Source organism: Pseudorasbora parva, chromosome 14 (genome assembly GCF_024679245.1).
Source record: "Pseudorasbora parva isolate DD20220531a chromosome 14, ASM2467924v1, whole genome shotgun sequence".
Lineage (NCBI taxonomy): Eukaryota > Metazoa > Chordata > Actinopteri > Cypriniformes > Gobionidae > Pseudorasbora > Pseudorasbora parva.
The window spans coordinates 37,842,640-37,858,671 of NC_090185.1; the positions used below are offsets into that span (position 1 = coordinate 37,842,640).

The following is a 16,032-nucleotide window of genomic DNA, read 5'->3' on the forward strand; positions in this document are numbered from 1 at the left end:
AGTGTTTTCTACTGGTGTGCTGTTTGGAACTATATTTTCATTGACTATTGTGTGAAATCATGCCTGTCCTTAACAGTTTATCTGCAGGCATTCTGGTTTTCTAATGATTTATTTTTTATAAGCTAAAAATGCACATAGTAAACAAATATTTACAGATTTGTTTTACTTGGTATTTTCCCTTAACTTTTGTCTCAATTGGCAGTTAAGTTTCATTATATATATATTTCATTATATATATATATATATATAAATGTATTATACAATTCTGTCATTATTGGAATTCTTGTAAGAACAGATTGACATTAATAGAAGTCAAATAAACCGCAGCTTTTTGACTGTCTCAGTTTGGGTAAATCCACTTGTGGTTCATTTATCCCCCCCCCCCCCCCCCCAGCTAAACAGCAGTTAAAAAACACAATGAATAATTTCTGAACATTAACTCTGTCATTATTCACCGTTTTTAAAAGAATTCATAAAAGTATAGAATATAATAGTTTAGGCCTATTTCTAATAGTGTTACAACCATAACGCACCCCATCTGCGAAACTGGGATTTAAACAGCGGCTCATGTTTTCTGCTGGTTAGATCAGCATTAAAGAACGATCTCAACTGTTAAATAACAGATATAAGATTACAATAATATCAGATGTCTTATTTTTAAATAAACACAAAAAGTTGAAAAAATAACTTAAATTTACTATGGTCTATGGTTAAAAAAAAATGTTCAGTAATATCTTCCAGATTTTTAAACTTTGGATTTAAACAATATTTTCTCTATATAATATTAATATGGCAACTAGTAAACACACTAAGTTTAATCATCCTAGTATGTATGGAAAGGGTTAAACCATGCGTGTTACATCTAACCCCACATAAGGTTGTGCCCAGCACCCCCCATTGTATAAAACTCTGACTACAGCTATGGAATAACAGTCATGTTTACAATACTTCAATAATGATTAACCAATATCAGGGGTGGGACCCATTTTCAGCCCGGGAGCCCAAGAACACAAATGTAAAAGAAGCAAACAATACACACTATAAATAAGATTTTATAAACAAAACAAAAACACAACAACAACATTGGGTGGGCCAGGCTGGTAATGATCAGCCAGGCTTTTTTAGGCTACCCCAAAAACTGGTGAGTGAATAATTGCAGAGGTCATGAATTTACAAAAAATTTCATATTCATGCCCAATGGGCAACTTCAATGTAATCACGTTGACACATTTACTAAATACATTAGCACATACTTGCCCTGAATGTCCTTTTTGTTTTTCTCAGTCACTTTGGTACATTTCTTGAATCATCCTTAAGATTTGCAAACCAGAAAAGGCATTTCTTAAAATAATTTATTCAAGCAGCAGCAATAAATGGATTACCCTCAAAATCCTTCTCAAAGTGAGGGCAGTGATTGTGTGTGTGTGTGTGTGTGTGTGTGTGTGTGTGTGTGTGTGTGTGTGTGTGTGTGTGTGTGTGTTACATTGTCTTTATAAAGTATATTTACTGTATCATCTAAAATACAAATGGACTACTGCAATACAGTAAGTATACAGTACAGTACAGAAAGCTGTCTGATTATACCCGTTTTGTCTACAAACGTTTTAATTATTAAAGACACTGTTGTTCTCCCAACATTCGGCTATATAACTTTTGACACACCTCAGTTGTTTAAGGTCATGGTTGAGAACATAATCTGGAATAGTGTCCCTTATTTCAACATGTCCACAATCTCCACCTCTTCTACTGTTCTGCCTACCCTTCTACCACACATCCTTACTCTTCTTCTTCCCAGCTGTTGGCCTGTTTGTTTCATTTGTTGTTCTTCCATTATTTTCATGTGTAACACACTCTGTCTATTTATGCTTGCCAAATGAAGCTTCATGAGGTGCACTCTGATCTACTTCAAAGAACTGGCTGATCATTGGTTGATTTAATGCTTTGCATTGCCCTTCATTAGAGAAATTCAAAATGTATGGCCGAGAAAAGCTTGCTATCATCAAAACATTAAAATATAGCATGTCATGGGAACCAACAACTTCACATCTTCACATACAATTAGGCTATATTAAAAAGGTTTATAATGATTCACTTCTGGGTAATAGAATATATATAAATTATATTACCCAGAACTGAATCATTCTTTTCATTATATATATATATATATATATATATATATATATATATATATATATATATATATATATATATATATATATATATATATATATATATATATATACAGGGAGTGCAGAATTATTAGGCAAATGAGTATTTTGACCACATCATCCTCGTTATGCATGTTGTCTTACTCCAAGCTGTATAGGCTGGAAAGCCTACTACTAATTAAGCATATTAGGGGATGTGCATCTCTGTAATGAGAAGGGGTGTGGTCTAATGACATCAACACCCTATATCAGGTGTGCATAATTATTAGGCAACTTCCTTTCCTTTGGCAAAATGGGTCAAAAGAAGGACTTGACAGGCTCAGAAAAGTCAAAAATAGTGAGATATATTGCAGAGGGATGCAGCAGTCTTAAAATAGCCAAGCTTCTGAAGCGTGATCATCGAACAATCAAGCGTTTCATTCAAAATAGTCAACAGGGTCGCAAGAAGCGTGTGGAAAAACCAAGGCGCAAAATAACTGCCCGTGAACTGAGAAAAGTCAAGCGTGCAGCTGCCAAGATGCCACTTGCCACCAGTTTGGCCATATTTCAGAGCTGCAACATCACTGGAGTGCCCAAAAGCACAAGGTGTGCAATACTCAGAGACATGGCCAAGGTAAGAAAGGCAGAAAGTCGACCACCACTGAACAAGACACACAAGCTGAAACGTCAAGACTGGGCCAAGAAATATCTCAAGACTGATTTTTCTAAGGTTTTATGGACTGATGAAATGAGAGTGAGTCTTGATGGGCCAGATGGATGGGCCCGTGGCTGGATTGGTAAAGGGCAGAGCGCTCCAGTCCGACTCAGACGCCACCAAGGTGGAGGTGGAGTACTGGTTTGGGCTGGTATCATCAAAGATGAGCTTGTGGGGCCTTTTCGGGTTGAGGATGGAGTCAAGCTCAACTCCCAGTCCTACTGCCAGTTTCTGGAAGACACCTTCTTCAAGCAGTGGTACAGGAAGAAGTCTGCATCCTTCAAGAAAAACATGATTTTCATGCAGGACAATGCTCCATCACACGTGTCCAAGTACTCCACAGCGTGGCTGGCAAGAAAGGGTATAAAAGAAGAAAATCTAATGATATGGCCTCCTTGTTCACCTGATCTGAACCCCATTGAGAACCTGTGGTCCATCATCAAATGTGCGATTTACAAGGAGGGAAAACAGTACACCTCTCTGAACAGTGTCTGGGAGGCTGTGGTTGCTGCTGCACGCAATGTTGATGGTGAACAGATCAAAACACGGACAGAATCCATGGATGGCAGGCTTTTGAGTGTCCTTGCAAAGAAAGGTGGCTATATTGGTCACTGATTTGTTTTTGTTTGGTTTTTGAATGTCAGAAATGTATATTTGTGAATGTTGAGATGTTATATTGGTTTCACTGGTAAAAATAAATAATTGAAATGGGTATTAATTAGTTTTTTGTTAAGTTGCCTAATAATTATGCACAGTAATAGTCACCTGCACACACAGATATCCCCCTAAAATAGCTAAAACTAAAACTTCCAAAAATATTCAGCTTTGATATTAATGAGTTTTTTGTGTTCATTGAGAACATGGTTGTTGTTCAATAATAAAATTAATCCTCAAAAATACAACTTGCCTAATAATTCTGCACTCCCTATATATATATATATAATGAAAATTAACTGCCAATTGAGACAAAAATTTGAGGAAAAATACCAAGTAAAACACAAATTTGTAAATATTTATATATTTTTTTATGTTTCCGTAATAAGCAGTTTTAGCTTAGAAAAAAGAAATCATTAGAAAACCAGAAGAATGCCTGCAGATAAACTGTTAAGGACAGGCATGATTTCTCACAATAGTCAATGAAAATATAGTTCCAAACAGCACACCAGTAGAAAACACTTGCACTAGTCTGACAGGAGTTGTGTGGGTATTATTACATATATATTTGTTTTTGAAAGAATAGGTTGAACATTTTCCAGTAATCTTAATAGTACAGTTCATTGCTGCCATCTATTGGAGGTTTTCATTTCGGCAACCCGGTTCAAATGAGCTTTCAAGAAGTGCACGATTTTTGAAAAGAAATTCAGAATATACTCAAGTAATGCATCTACTCTACTATGATTCTTTTTATTTATTATTGTATATAGGCTATGCTAAACCCATGTTAGTTTTTACTGTTGTGATGTTAGTTTTTATATTTATTATTATTATAATTTTTTTTTATTAAATCACAAACCAAATAGTATTTTCTTGATATTCTTCAAGGAAAGATATGCTTATGCACTATATGTTAAATAGCAATTAATGTGCTTATCGGGCATTAGACGTGCAGACGTTCAGACGTGCAGACGTGCAGACGTTCTCCACACGTTCAGACGTCCAGACGTTCTCCACACGTTCAGACGTAATCCACACGTTAACTTCTAACGTGACGCCACCGTGACGTCTGCATAGATCATTAGGTGTGTTCGACATCGGCTGCGGCTGGATGCATGCGATCGGCGAGAGTAGCCGAGTGCAGGCGGGGAGGAGCTGCAAACGGAGACGTGAAGTCGGACACTTTCTGCTTCCCGTGGTGACGCTTGAGCTGTGTTTGCAAACTTTATCACAGCTGAAGTTAAATAAATGCAATATTTCTCAAATACACAGATGTTTCAAATGATATTTTCATCCAGTACTTTATATACTGCTTAATAAAGCGTCTGTTTGGACAAGATTAAAGGTTCAACATATAAACCACACTATCAATGAAGTGTTGTCAACGGTTTTTATCAGTTTTAGTTTGATAAACATGACAATATAACATCGCGACTACATAAAAAGAGGTTTTACTGTTATAAATAAATGATTTGTGAGCATTAGCGTGACATAAGTTTTCAGAATAAACACGAAACGCACGTGATCGCTGTCATACGGCGAATCGGCCAATCGTGGATCAGCTGTGTCGTCATCAGAGCTTGTGCATCCTCCTGCAGTCCCCCTTGAGAATCTGCGGCGGCTGCATCAGCCGCCTGCTCTCGAATCGCTCTCGCGGTACTTTGTTGACATACGTAACAGTCACGTGCCGTCGGCGCTGTCTCAAGTCGGACAAAATTTCTAACCGGCATGCACTGCTTTAAGTCAGCCGCCGATCGGTCTGCGCATCGCTGGGTGAAGTCGAACAAGCCTAACAGCTACACGTTACTGACGTGTCTACGTCAGGTAATATTTGCGTGTACGTCTCCATATAAAACAAATGGAGACGTACACGTACGTATACACGTGTGTTATCTGTCGTGCTTTTCAGTCTCGTCGCCGAATGGAACATTCCGAGCGCCATAGTAAGAGCGCGCTGCAGTGAGAACGGCTGTGGTCTTCAGCACGGTGACGGCGGTATAACGTTAGGCCGTGTGTCCACCAAAGCGTTTTTAGCCAGCTGAAAACTCCTCACTGTGAGCGCTTGAGCGTTTTGGCAGGCAGCGTTTTTTCTCCACAGTTGAGACTTGCTTGTTGTTATGATACGGAAAATCCGCGGAGGTCTTTCTAATATCACAGGTAGTTTGTTCCTGTATTGATTCTATATAAAATTGCAGATACAGTGTAAAGTATTTGCTCTGGCATTTGTTTTAAATCATTTTGTTTCGTTATTATTGCTTGTTGTCATCTGATGACGACACGCAGAATGTGGAAGTTGGTCTGTGTTGTGTTTGTCCCGTCCCTAGTCCACTGTGATTGGACGGCTGGGTGAAAAGTGACAGTAATGAGCGCTGCGTTTTACTCAAAGAACATGCTTCAACTCTCGCGACCAGTAAAACTCGCTGATCGTTCAGCGCGTGAGCGTGAAATACTCGCTCAGTGCCTTGGTGCGCTCCTGGCGTTCTTAAAACCCGGCGCTCTCTTTGAAAACGCCAGCCAGTATTCTCTGTCCGCGGCGTTTCTGGAGTTTTCAAAGCTGCCATGTTCGTTGTGTTAATGTCCTTCCACCTCGCGCGCATGCATGAATCCAATGACGTGGCAAATTAAAATTCAATCTAGGCCTATTATTAAATCGATCCTCTGAGTTACGGATCGATCTTTAGAAATTAAAATGAAAATCGATATATATATATATATATATATATATATATATATATATATATATATATATATATATATATATATTGAGCAAAAAGCTGAGAAATTTTAATTTAGAACATTAGGCAGTTTTGATTTATATGCTGTTTATTGTTGATGCATTATTTTACATATGCATATGATTGCTATCACTTGTTTCTGCTCCTTTTTTTCCTGTGTTCTGATCGGGAGATTCTTTATGCGTCATTGTGTCCTCTACCGTATAACCAGCCTGGTCTCATTGGAAAAACATACCTGTGGCAACGTTTTTGCAAACCTCAATATACGTACCAATAGGGACATAACGCAACAGTTTCAAAGTATAATGTGCACTGGGTGGCGCTAAAAGCTTAGTTTTTTTTCCGGAACAGTTGTGCGTGAATCTGGTTACGTTGGTTTTTTAACATACACCCACACTAAACCCTAAACCTACCCGATAGTGTTAACAAAAGCAAATGTGACAAAAATAAGATTATATCCATGCCATTTTAGCTTGTGTTTTGAACTCGTCTTTGACCTCTTTCATCATGACCTGTTTTTCACGGGATTCGTTCCCGAGCTTTCAATATGGCAAGTTCAAATCTTTACCAGCTGAGCTATCGAGCAAGCTTAAAGGTCCTGTTCTTCGCGATCCCATCTTTCAAACTTTAGTCAGTGTGTAATGTTGCTGTTAGAGCATAAATAATACCTGTAAAATTATAAAGCTCAAAGTTCAATGCCAAGCGAGATATTTTATTTAACAGAAGTTCCCTTTCAAAGCCTACAGCGAACGGCCGGTTTGGACTACACCGCTGCACTTCCTGCTGTAATGACGTCACTAGAGCCGTTTGCTGACTAACCCTCCGCCCACAAGAACACGCAAAATAGGGGGCGTTGTCCTTTTGCTCTCGCAGGTCGAGAATAGGAAGCGTTGTTTTTGTAGAGTGTGTTTGTCGCCATGCCATTGAAACGGCTGTTATTTTCATCCCGGAGTCAAATCACCTTTGTTTGGCCTTCCCACGGACGATGTACGAGATCAATGGCTACAGTTTATGGTTAACTCAGTTCCGGAAAATTATAATCACAATTTAAAACTATGTGCAGCACATTTTGCTGAGGACTGCTTCCTCAATCTCAATCAGTTTAATGCCGGATTCGCAGAAAGATTATTTATAAAAGATGATGCAGTTCCCTCTTTGTCTGGAGAAGGCGTTGTTTATGGACCCCAACCGGTAAGTGTATTTTATTATTTAAGTCGGTCCGTTTAACAGTTTATGTAACTCATGACACAAAGTGCAACGCTGTTTAGCTTTGTTAACTAACGTTAGATGGTCATTGAAACAAATCCGAAAAACTCAGCATATAAAAGTGTAGTAATTCATTCAGACACCATCGACTGTTGGTGTTTGTAATGATCAGTTTAAACTACTGAATAGACAGCTTTTTGGCTAGGCAACGTGGGGGAGAGGACGCTGGCGTCGTCTGTTCGCCGCTTCTCCACCCACAAATGATCATGTTAATGTACTATTAGATTTAGATTTTATTTTATTTCCTTATGTTTGTGACTAGTCTAACAGTCAGAGCTACTATTGGGGCTGTTGCTGATTGCTGGCAGCCACTGAGAGGTCGTTGTTCCTCGTTTCGCCGTTTTCCACCGCTTCTAATGTTTACGTTTGAATTGCTGCGGTTGGTTGGTTCTGGTTTGGTGGACATTTGATGTTTCTCGTCGCGACTGCTCGCTGGTGGTCTCCCTTGGGCTTGGGCTGCATGGTGGCTGAAGTTTGCACCGGGCTAGCGTCATCTGGGCCATCGTAATCGGCGTCCGGCATGATGTTGGGATGTTCCGCTTCTTGGCTGCGCCGCTGTTCCGTCCTGCATTGCGGCCCTGGAGCGGCTTGGACTTCTGCGCCGGCCCCGGTGTGTCCACGGAAGTGCCCGAAGGAATGTTCTGCCTCCTGCATGGTGCTGCGGCGATCCCCATCGTTTGAATCGTCATGAAGACCCATCATCTGGTCTTCAGCTGTCCTGCCTCGGCGATGTCATCGGGACACTGCCGCTGGGAGAAATCTAAAACATGGAGTGGACCACAGTGTGCTGCGGAGCTAACAGAGACTTCCACCATCAGCTGTTTTCTGTTCACCATCAGCTCTGTTTCTGTTCACCATCAGCTGTTTTCTGTTCACCATCAGCTCTGTTTCTGTTCACCATCAGCTCTGTTTTCTGTTCTGTTTTCTGTGTTGGTTGATTGTTTGTAGTATTCTATATTTTTACTTGTTATTCATTTTTTGTTGTTATCCCCCCCCCCCCCCCCCCCTTGTTGCACTTTGAGATTCTTCGGAATGAAAAGTGCATTATAAATAAAATCTATTATTATTATTACCATTCTGAAACATCCAGCAAAAGTCTTTCCTGAGCAGGTTGTAATCGATCCTCTTCGATATTCTCCGGGTCTGATTCCGGCTCAAATTGATAAGGCAATATAGACATTTTTGCAATAACATTGAGCGCGCGTATCTGGTATCTCCCCGTTATGATAAGAGGCGGGACCTTTCCGGGCAACGTGCTAAGGTGCTGTCCAATCACAGCGCGGGAGGCGCTGGCCCAATCAGAACTCGTTACGTGTTTCTGAAGGAGGGACTTCATAGAACAAGGAAATCATCAGGCCGTTTTTAGGACAGAGGAAACAGCGGTATACAGATAAGTCAATTGTGTGAAAAATACTGTGTTTTTTTACACGCGAAACATGAACTCGTGTTATATTGCACACTGTGAACATAATCAAAGCTTCGAAAACACGCGAAGAACGGGACCTTTAATAGGTCAGAAAATCCGAACATATAGAGCTGGTAAAGTGACGCAAACTCCAAAATGTATTCGTTTACAAATCATGGACTATGGTAAAAAAAAAAGAAAACGATAAAAAATGCTGTCTTACTGCCTCTAGTGTTCATTTCACTTTGAAACTGTCGCGATATGTACTACCTATTGGTACGTATTTTGTAGTTTGCAAAAACGTTAACACAGCTATGGACCAGGTTGCGTATAACAGTGAAAACATGGAAAGCTATGGATATTATATTATCTGCAAGTAGCTTTTAAAAAATATATATTTAATATTTTTTGAAGTACACTACAAGAGCACATTACATTCAATACGATTAAGTGTACTTCTTTTTCACAAGAGGTGGCAAATATAAATATCTGCTGCTACTACCAAACAGTACTTTGGTGTGAATCTCTGCAGAATATAAATATCAGCCATTACTGTTAAAGAGCTGGCAAACCAATGGCCAATCCATCACTACTAAGATATCTGTAGCACTTTATTTTACAGTCCTGTTCCCCATGTACCTACGATGTACTTATTAAAGTAATTACTATAACTGGGTAATAACTAGGTACTAACCCTGAGCCTAACCTTAACCCATGTAGTTACCTTATCTTTCCCAGTACTTACTTAGGTAAGTACACTGTAAGTACACGTAAGTGCATGTACAGTAATGTGCTACCAAGATCAGTGCCTTTAATGTGTGATGTGAGAGAACAAGTATTGACCTCACATAAAGCTGTGAGTATGTGCCAGTTTTACTACTGGAGAAGGGTTCAATTATAAAGGTCAAAGTCTGTGTGACACAAGCTTCAATGAACTGGACACCGGGTTTATGTGATTAATTTGCCCGTACCTCAGCCATATTAATAACACCAACAGCCAGCGTCTTGTAGCCCAGAATAGTTCTGTTTTTATAGCGTTTCCTCCTTTGAAGCATGATCTGCAGCCGGTTGGCATCTCTCTTCAGGAAATGTGGGTACTAGAGAAAGGAAGTACAACAGAAAAACAGTGATTCGGTGCACATAGTTACTTCACATTACATCATTTTGATATACAAGCAACATTGTATAACACTAGCACAATCACTTTATTAGATGAAATCTCATACTTCCTGTCAAAACAACTCTTAGAGTGACCCGAACAAGGAAGGGGTTCTTGGAAGAAACAAAGGGAAAGTGGTAATGAAGTAAAGTATTACGTACTTAAAAGCTTTTGGAGTAAATTACATTTTGCTGCATTGCTGGAATAGAGCGTTTTAAGTCATTAAAAATGTGTTTAAGAGGCAACTAGACAGAGATGCATAATAAAAAAACAATAGACTAAGATTTTGGTCAAAATTATATATTTAGATGCATATTTTTGTTGAAAAAGTTATACATAAAAACAATTTAAAATTCCAAATTAAAGGTAGTCCGACAACACATTAGATTCATTTTGATTTCTTTTTCATTTACAGTCATGTACTGCAATGACATGTAACACTTTTTTTTTTGCATACCATCAGGGGGCCAAAGACATATACCAAGTTTTTTAATGGATCACCAATGCGTTCGTAAAATATAGCATTTTAGTATAAAATTCAAAATGTACAACCCCCAAAATGGCTGATATGGGAAAACTGGGACTTGGCATGCTACACCAAATCTAAATTGGCCGTTTTGTGATTTTTGGCCAAAGCATTTAAAGGAACTTTATGTAAGAAATGTATTTCAATGAATCATAAAATGGCCCTGATATGTCACTAGACATTAAGAAATCATGTTAATTTCAAATACTTCTATCACTGACAACAGTAGTCCGGCCAGGATACTGTCATTTAAAAGTTGTTGTTGCAGCTCAACTGATGTTGATGTTGATGTTGGCATGCTGTGTTTTGGCCTGAAGCTCCGCCCTCCACCTATCGACCAATCAAGAAGTCGGTAGTGTTTGGGCATCCGGGTTGCCAGATCTGCTTTAGTTTCCACAGCTGCAGATCTACAAAAGTGAATGCTGGATCTTGCAGCCAATCTGGAAACCTCGAGTCAGGTGAAGGGGGGAGAGGGGATACACCGCTCTACAGCCATTTGAAAGTGATTGCAGTACCAGTTTTGGCCACAATCTTACATAAACTTCCTTTAAGTTAAAAGCAAAAATAGTATTGCGGTGGAAACAAGCTTTCATAGACAATAGACATTCAAGCCTAAGTAATCCCTAGTATTGGCACATGAAATCACAGACATACTCTACTAATAAATGAAACTTATCAAAACCTGTCGGAATAGTGCTTAAAGGTGCAGTGTGTAAATTTTAGTGGCATCTAGTGGTGAGGTTGTGAATCGCTCACCCCTCCCTTTCAAAGCACATAGAGAAGCTACGGTGGCTGACACAGGACAAAGATGAGTTCGTCTGAGACAGCGGAGAGTGACTAGCGCTCTGTAGGGAAGTTTGTCGGTTTAGGGCCACTGTAGAGATGGTGGCGCAAAATGGCGACTTCACTGTAAGGTGTGTGTAGATAAAAACGGCTCAATATAAAGTAATAAAAACATAACGATTCATTATACAAGCCTTTATACTCCACTAAAAACATAGTTAAGGATGTTATATTGCATTTCTGTCAATAGATCCTCAGAAATATTACACACTGCACCTTTAAAGTGATGGTTCACCCCAAAAAATTAAATCTGTCATCATTTGCACACATGTTGTTCCAAATCCACAAGACTTTTTTCATCTTGGTTCATCCAAGTCTTTTGAAAAGATATGATTGCTTTAAAGGGGTGGCTGCATGCGATTTCACTTTTTTATCTTTAGTTAGTGTGTAATGTTGCTGCTTGAGCATAAACAGTATCTGCAAAGTTACAGCGCTGAAAGTTCAATGCAAACGGAGATATTGTCTTTTAAAGTTACGGCAGTTTATTGCCTACAAAAACGTCCGGTTTGGACTACAACGAGCTTCTTCCTGGGTTGGTGACATCATAAACCCTTGCTAGTCTAGTCAGATGTGACTTCTGCCCGTAATGGTAAGGGGCGTGGCCTATCCGGCAACCTGTGCTTGGCACTTCAGCCAATAAAAATACAGGAAACTACATTTGGCCATCTAACCAATCTAAGACCATTGCATTTTTAAGAGGGATGGGCTTCATAGAAGCAGGAAGCAAACGAGCCGTTCAGAGGACAGTGGAGACAGCGGTGTGGAATAAAGGGAGAATAGAAGAAAAATACGGCGTTTAAAAAAAAAGAAGTATTAAGACATGTTATACTGCGCCCCATAAACACCAACCGTTTAACAGATGAACAGATTTCATTTAGGCTTTTATTTACATATAAAAATTGATCAGTGAACGTACATACACTAGAGCACATCACATATGGTAAACAGAAGCTCAACTGAACGCATAGACAGACTTACCTGCAGGGAAAAGGTGAGCTCCAGGTCTGTTTCCATCAGGCCGCTGGGTGGGAGCATGTACTCATTCGACCTCAGGATGCGTTTTGACCCCTGAGAACATGGAAAGACATGCATCTGCCCTCAGTCTCTTAAAAACACTCTCATTAAACATCACAGAAGAAACTCAAAGCAAACAAACCCAGGCCGTGAATATGATGATGTCCCCGAATACTGTCTGATGCTTGCAAACTGAAATGTTGTCCGTATGGTTTGACAGTGAAAGCAAAAAACAAGACAGAAAATGACTCTGAATGTGTTGAATTATTTCTGTTACTGTTACAGTCAAACCACTTGCAGGCCCGACTGAGAGGCGAGTCACGGATATGAGCTGTCAACCTAACTAGACAACAGGGACCCCTGCGTTAACATTCATCTGCCTGCTAATGTGGCCGCCCGTCACGGCCCGGCTCACGTAAATTACACACAGATCATCACTACTTTTTGGCCGAAACAGGGTTTTTGAAGGCAAATGCAGATATCAAATCTCATAGGAAGGGTGGCCAATACCTATATTAATATATAAACTACTGGTCAAAACTTTATGGTCGATAGTATTTTTTTATGTTTTAGTCTCTTCTGCTCACCAAGGCTGCATTTATTTGATCAAAAATACAGTAAAAACAGAAATATTATTACAATTTAAAATGATTGTTCTATGTGAATATATTGTAACATGTAATTTATTCCTGTGATCAAAGCTGTATTTTCAGCATCATTATTCCAGTCTTCAGTGTCACATGATCCTTCAGAAATCATTCTGATATGCGGATTTGCTGCTCAAGAAACTGCTGTTTCTGAAACTGTTTTACTGCTACGTTTTTATTTATTTATTTATTTTTTGAAAGCGTAATAATTTTTATACAGGATTCTTTTATGAAAATAAAGTTCAAAAGGACAGAATTTATTCTGGAAATATATTTTTTTACAATGTAAAAGTATTTACTGTCACTTTTGATCAATTTAATGCATCCGTGCTGAATAAAAGTTTTTAAACTTATTATAGTATAACATTTTATGGTACGAAATACAATGTACACAAAACAGCTTAATTTAAATTAAGAATATCCAACCCCCCACCCTGAAAAAAAATACTTGGGAGGAGCTATGGGGTTGTGAGCCAGGGCTCATAGGCAGGAGTGGACTCTGGAGTGGATTCAGGGGCTGAGGCCAATGTGTGTGATCCAGACACACAATGCCAGAGCCATTAGGGACAGTGCAACACTGTAACAGATTCTGAAATTTTTCACTGGAACGGACTGGGGAACTTTTATCAGGATTCTGTAACTTCTCTCACTGGAACAGACTTGGGAATTTCCCTCACTGGAACGGACTTGGGAACTTCTATCAGGACTCTGGAACTTCTCCCAGGAACAGACTTGGGAATTTCTCTCACTGGAACGGACTTGGGAATTTCTCTCACTGGAACGGACTCGGGAATTTCTATCAGGACTCTGGAACTTCTCCCTGGGACAGACTTGGGAATTTCTCTCACTGGAACAGACTTGGGAATTTCTCTCACTGGAACGGACTTGGGAACTTCTATCAGGACTCTGGAACTTCTCCCAGGAACAGACTTGGGAATTTCTCTCACTGGAACGGACTTGGGAATTTCTCTCACTGGAACGGACTCGGGAATTTCTATCAGGACTCTGGAACTTCTCCCTGGGACAGACTTGGGAATTTCTCTCACTGGAACAGACTTGGGAATTTCTCTCACTGGAACGGACTTGGGAACTTCTATCAGGACTCTGGAACTTCTCCCAGGAACAGACTTGGGAATTTCTCTCACTGGAACGGACTTGGGAATTTCTCTCACTGGAACGGACTCGGGAATTTCTATCAGGACTCTGGAACTTCTCCCTGGAACAGACTTGGGAATTTCTCTCACTGGAACAGACTTGGGAATTTCTCTCACTGGAACGGACTTGGGAACTTCTATCAGGACTCTGGAATTTCTCTCACTGGAAAAGACTCAGGGAGCAGACTCTGGATGTAGGGAAGATTTCTTCAGAGTCACCCGGATGGAAATAAATGCAGGATACGCCACTTCGCTACCAGGCCAAGGCTTTCAGACACAGGATCTGGATCTGGGTACAGCAGCCCAAATGTGAAATGATCCGGGTTTGACAGCATGAATGAGCTCATTCTCTGGCTGGATGCTGTGCAGGAAGTCCTCTGTCCTCTGACTGGAGAACCGCCTATGGAGAGCACTATATGCACTACAACAATAAACCTCCCACGAAGATTAAAAATTTAATGTGTAAGCTATTTATGTAGTTATTTGTCAAGTCCTGCATGGTAAAATGATGTCAACCCACTGTCAGAGTGAGTTTGTCTGCATAGCTAGCACCAAAAAATCTGCGCTGTAGGCCTCATGGGGATGCTTATCTTGAGTAAGGAGAATGAGCTGAAAGCATACCGCTGCCAAGTCCTCAACTTTTTCTAATGAGTTCCTGTTGAATCCATTAGAAATCCTTCCTTAGGTCTGGTGTTCTGTCATGATCTGGTCTACAAAGGATGACGATAATAAAGTGTACGTTCAAATAGTAGAGTAGCTTAACGTCACAAAATATGAGAAGCGAAGTAACAGTGTTCTTAACAGTGTATACAATGGTAGTTTGAAGGTGTTTACCAGCCTTAGAGAACTTTTCTGGAAGCCCAAAACGATCTCCAAACAAGCTTGTTTTTGGCCTGATTTAGTATAAAATGGCATCGCATCAGTTCGTTCTTCAATTTCGCATGAAGTATATGAAGGCCTTAATATGAATTGAAGCAGCTCTTTGGAACCCACAGAATACATCCATCAAGGTTTCTCAGTAAAAGCACATTCAAACCTTCGGTTACTTGAGTTGAAAACAAAGAGAATGAGCCTGCACTAACAAGCTCTGAATGAAAGTAAATGAATGCCTAGTCTGCTGGTGTCCGGACTGCGGAAGAGTTTTGAATGGTGCAGCCTTCAAAGTGTTGATTCAAGCGGACACTTAAGGGAGAAATAATGAGATATCTGTCAGAAACCTATCTCCCGTCCTTTTGAAGAACAGCCATTATTTTAATCACTCAGGCGCTGCTTAGGGAGTATAACAAAAGCTTTATTTTCAGTGTCTGATGAACACAGTAAACCCATTTAAAGCCTTCAATGATCCATCTGGAAGAGATGAGTGGGCTAAAGAAGTGCACTTCATGTTACCTAAGAGGATGTGCTCTAATCCTTACAGAATGAGTGACAGAATCATTTCCTGTTGGGAATGAAATATAAAGATGTAAGACTGATCTCCACCTACACACTGCTTTAAATACCACTGACACTCAATTCTTTCCTAGTTTGCATTGTGACATTATTTTTATGAAAATTAAACATGATCCCTCCCTAAACATTACTGTACTGGACGTTTTTTAAATCTTGATTTTGTCATTATTTTTATATTCTCATTACTGTAATAATGTAATGATGACTGTGTGTTAATGCATGATATTATTATATCTTTGAATATGTAAGCTCACATCCATGGCGTGAGGAAAGACCTGTTATTTTCTTGCTTCATTTTTAATTATTTTGTTCAAAATG

At 39.6% G+C, this 16,032-nt stretch overlaps 1 protein-coding gene across 6 annotated transcripts in view; it reads right to left on the reverse strand.

Moving 5' to 3' along the window:
• Positions 1-16,032, reverse strand: part of si:ch211-126j24.1 (phosphofurin acidic cluster sorting protein 2) — a 142,582-nt gene that overhangs the window by 60,910 nt on the left and 65,640 nt on the right. For all 6 annotated transcript variants that reach the window (XM_067416366.1, XM_067416364.1, XM_067416368.1 and 3 more), the window contains exons 3-4: positions 12,429-12,518; positions 9,894-10,019 (exon numbers count right to left, since the gene is read on the reverse strand). In XM_067416366.1, coding sequence (XP_067272467.1) covers positions 9,894-10,019; positions 12,429-12,518 — 216 coding nt within the window. The remainder of the gene's footprint in view (positions 1-9,893; positions 10,020-12,428; positions 12,519-16,032) is intronic.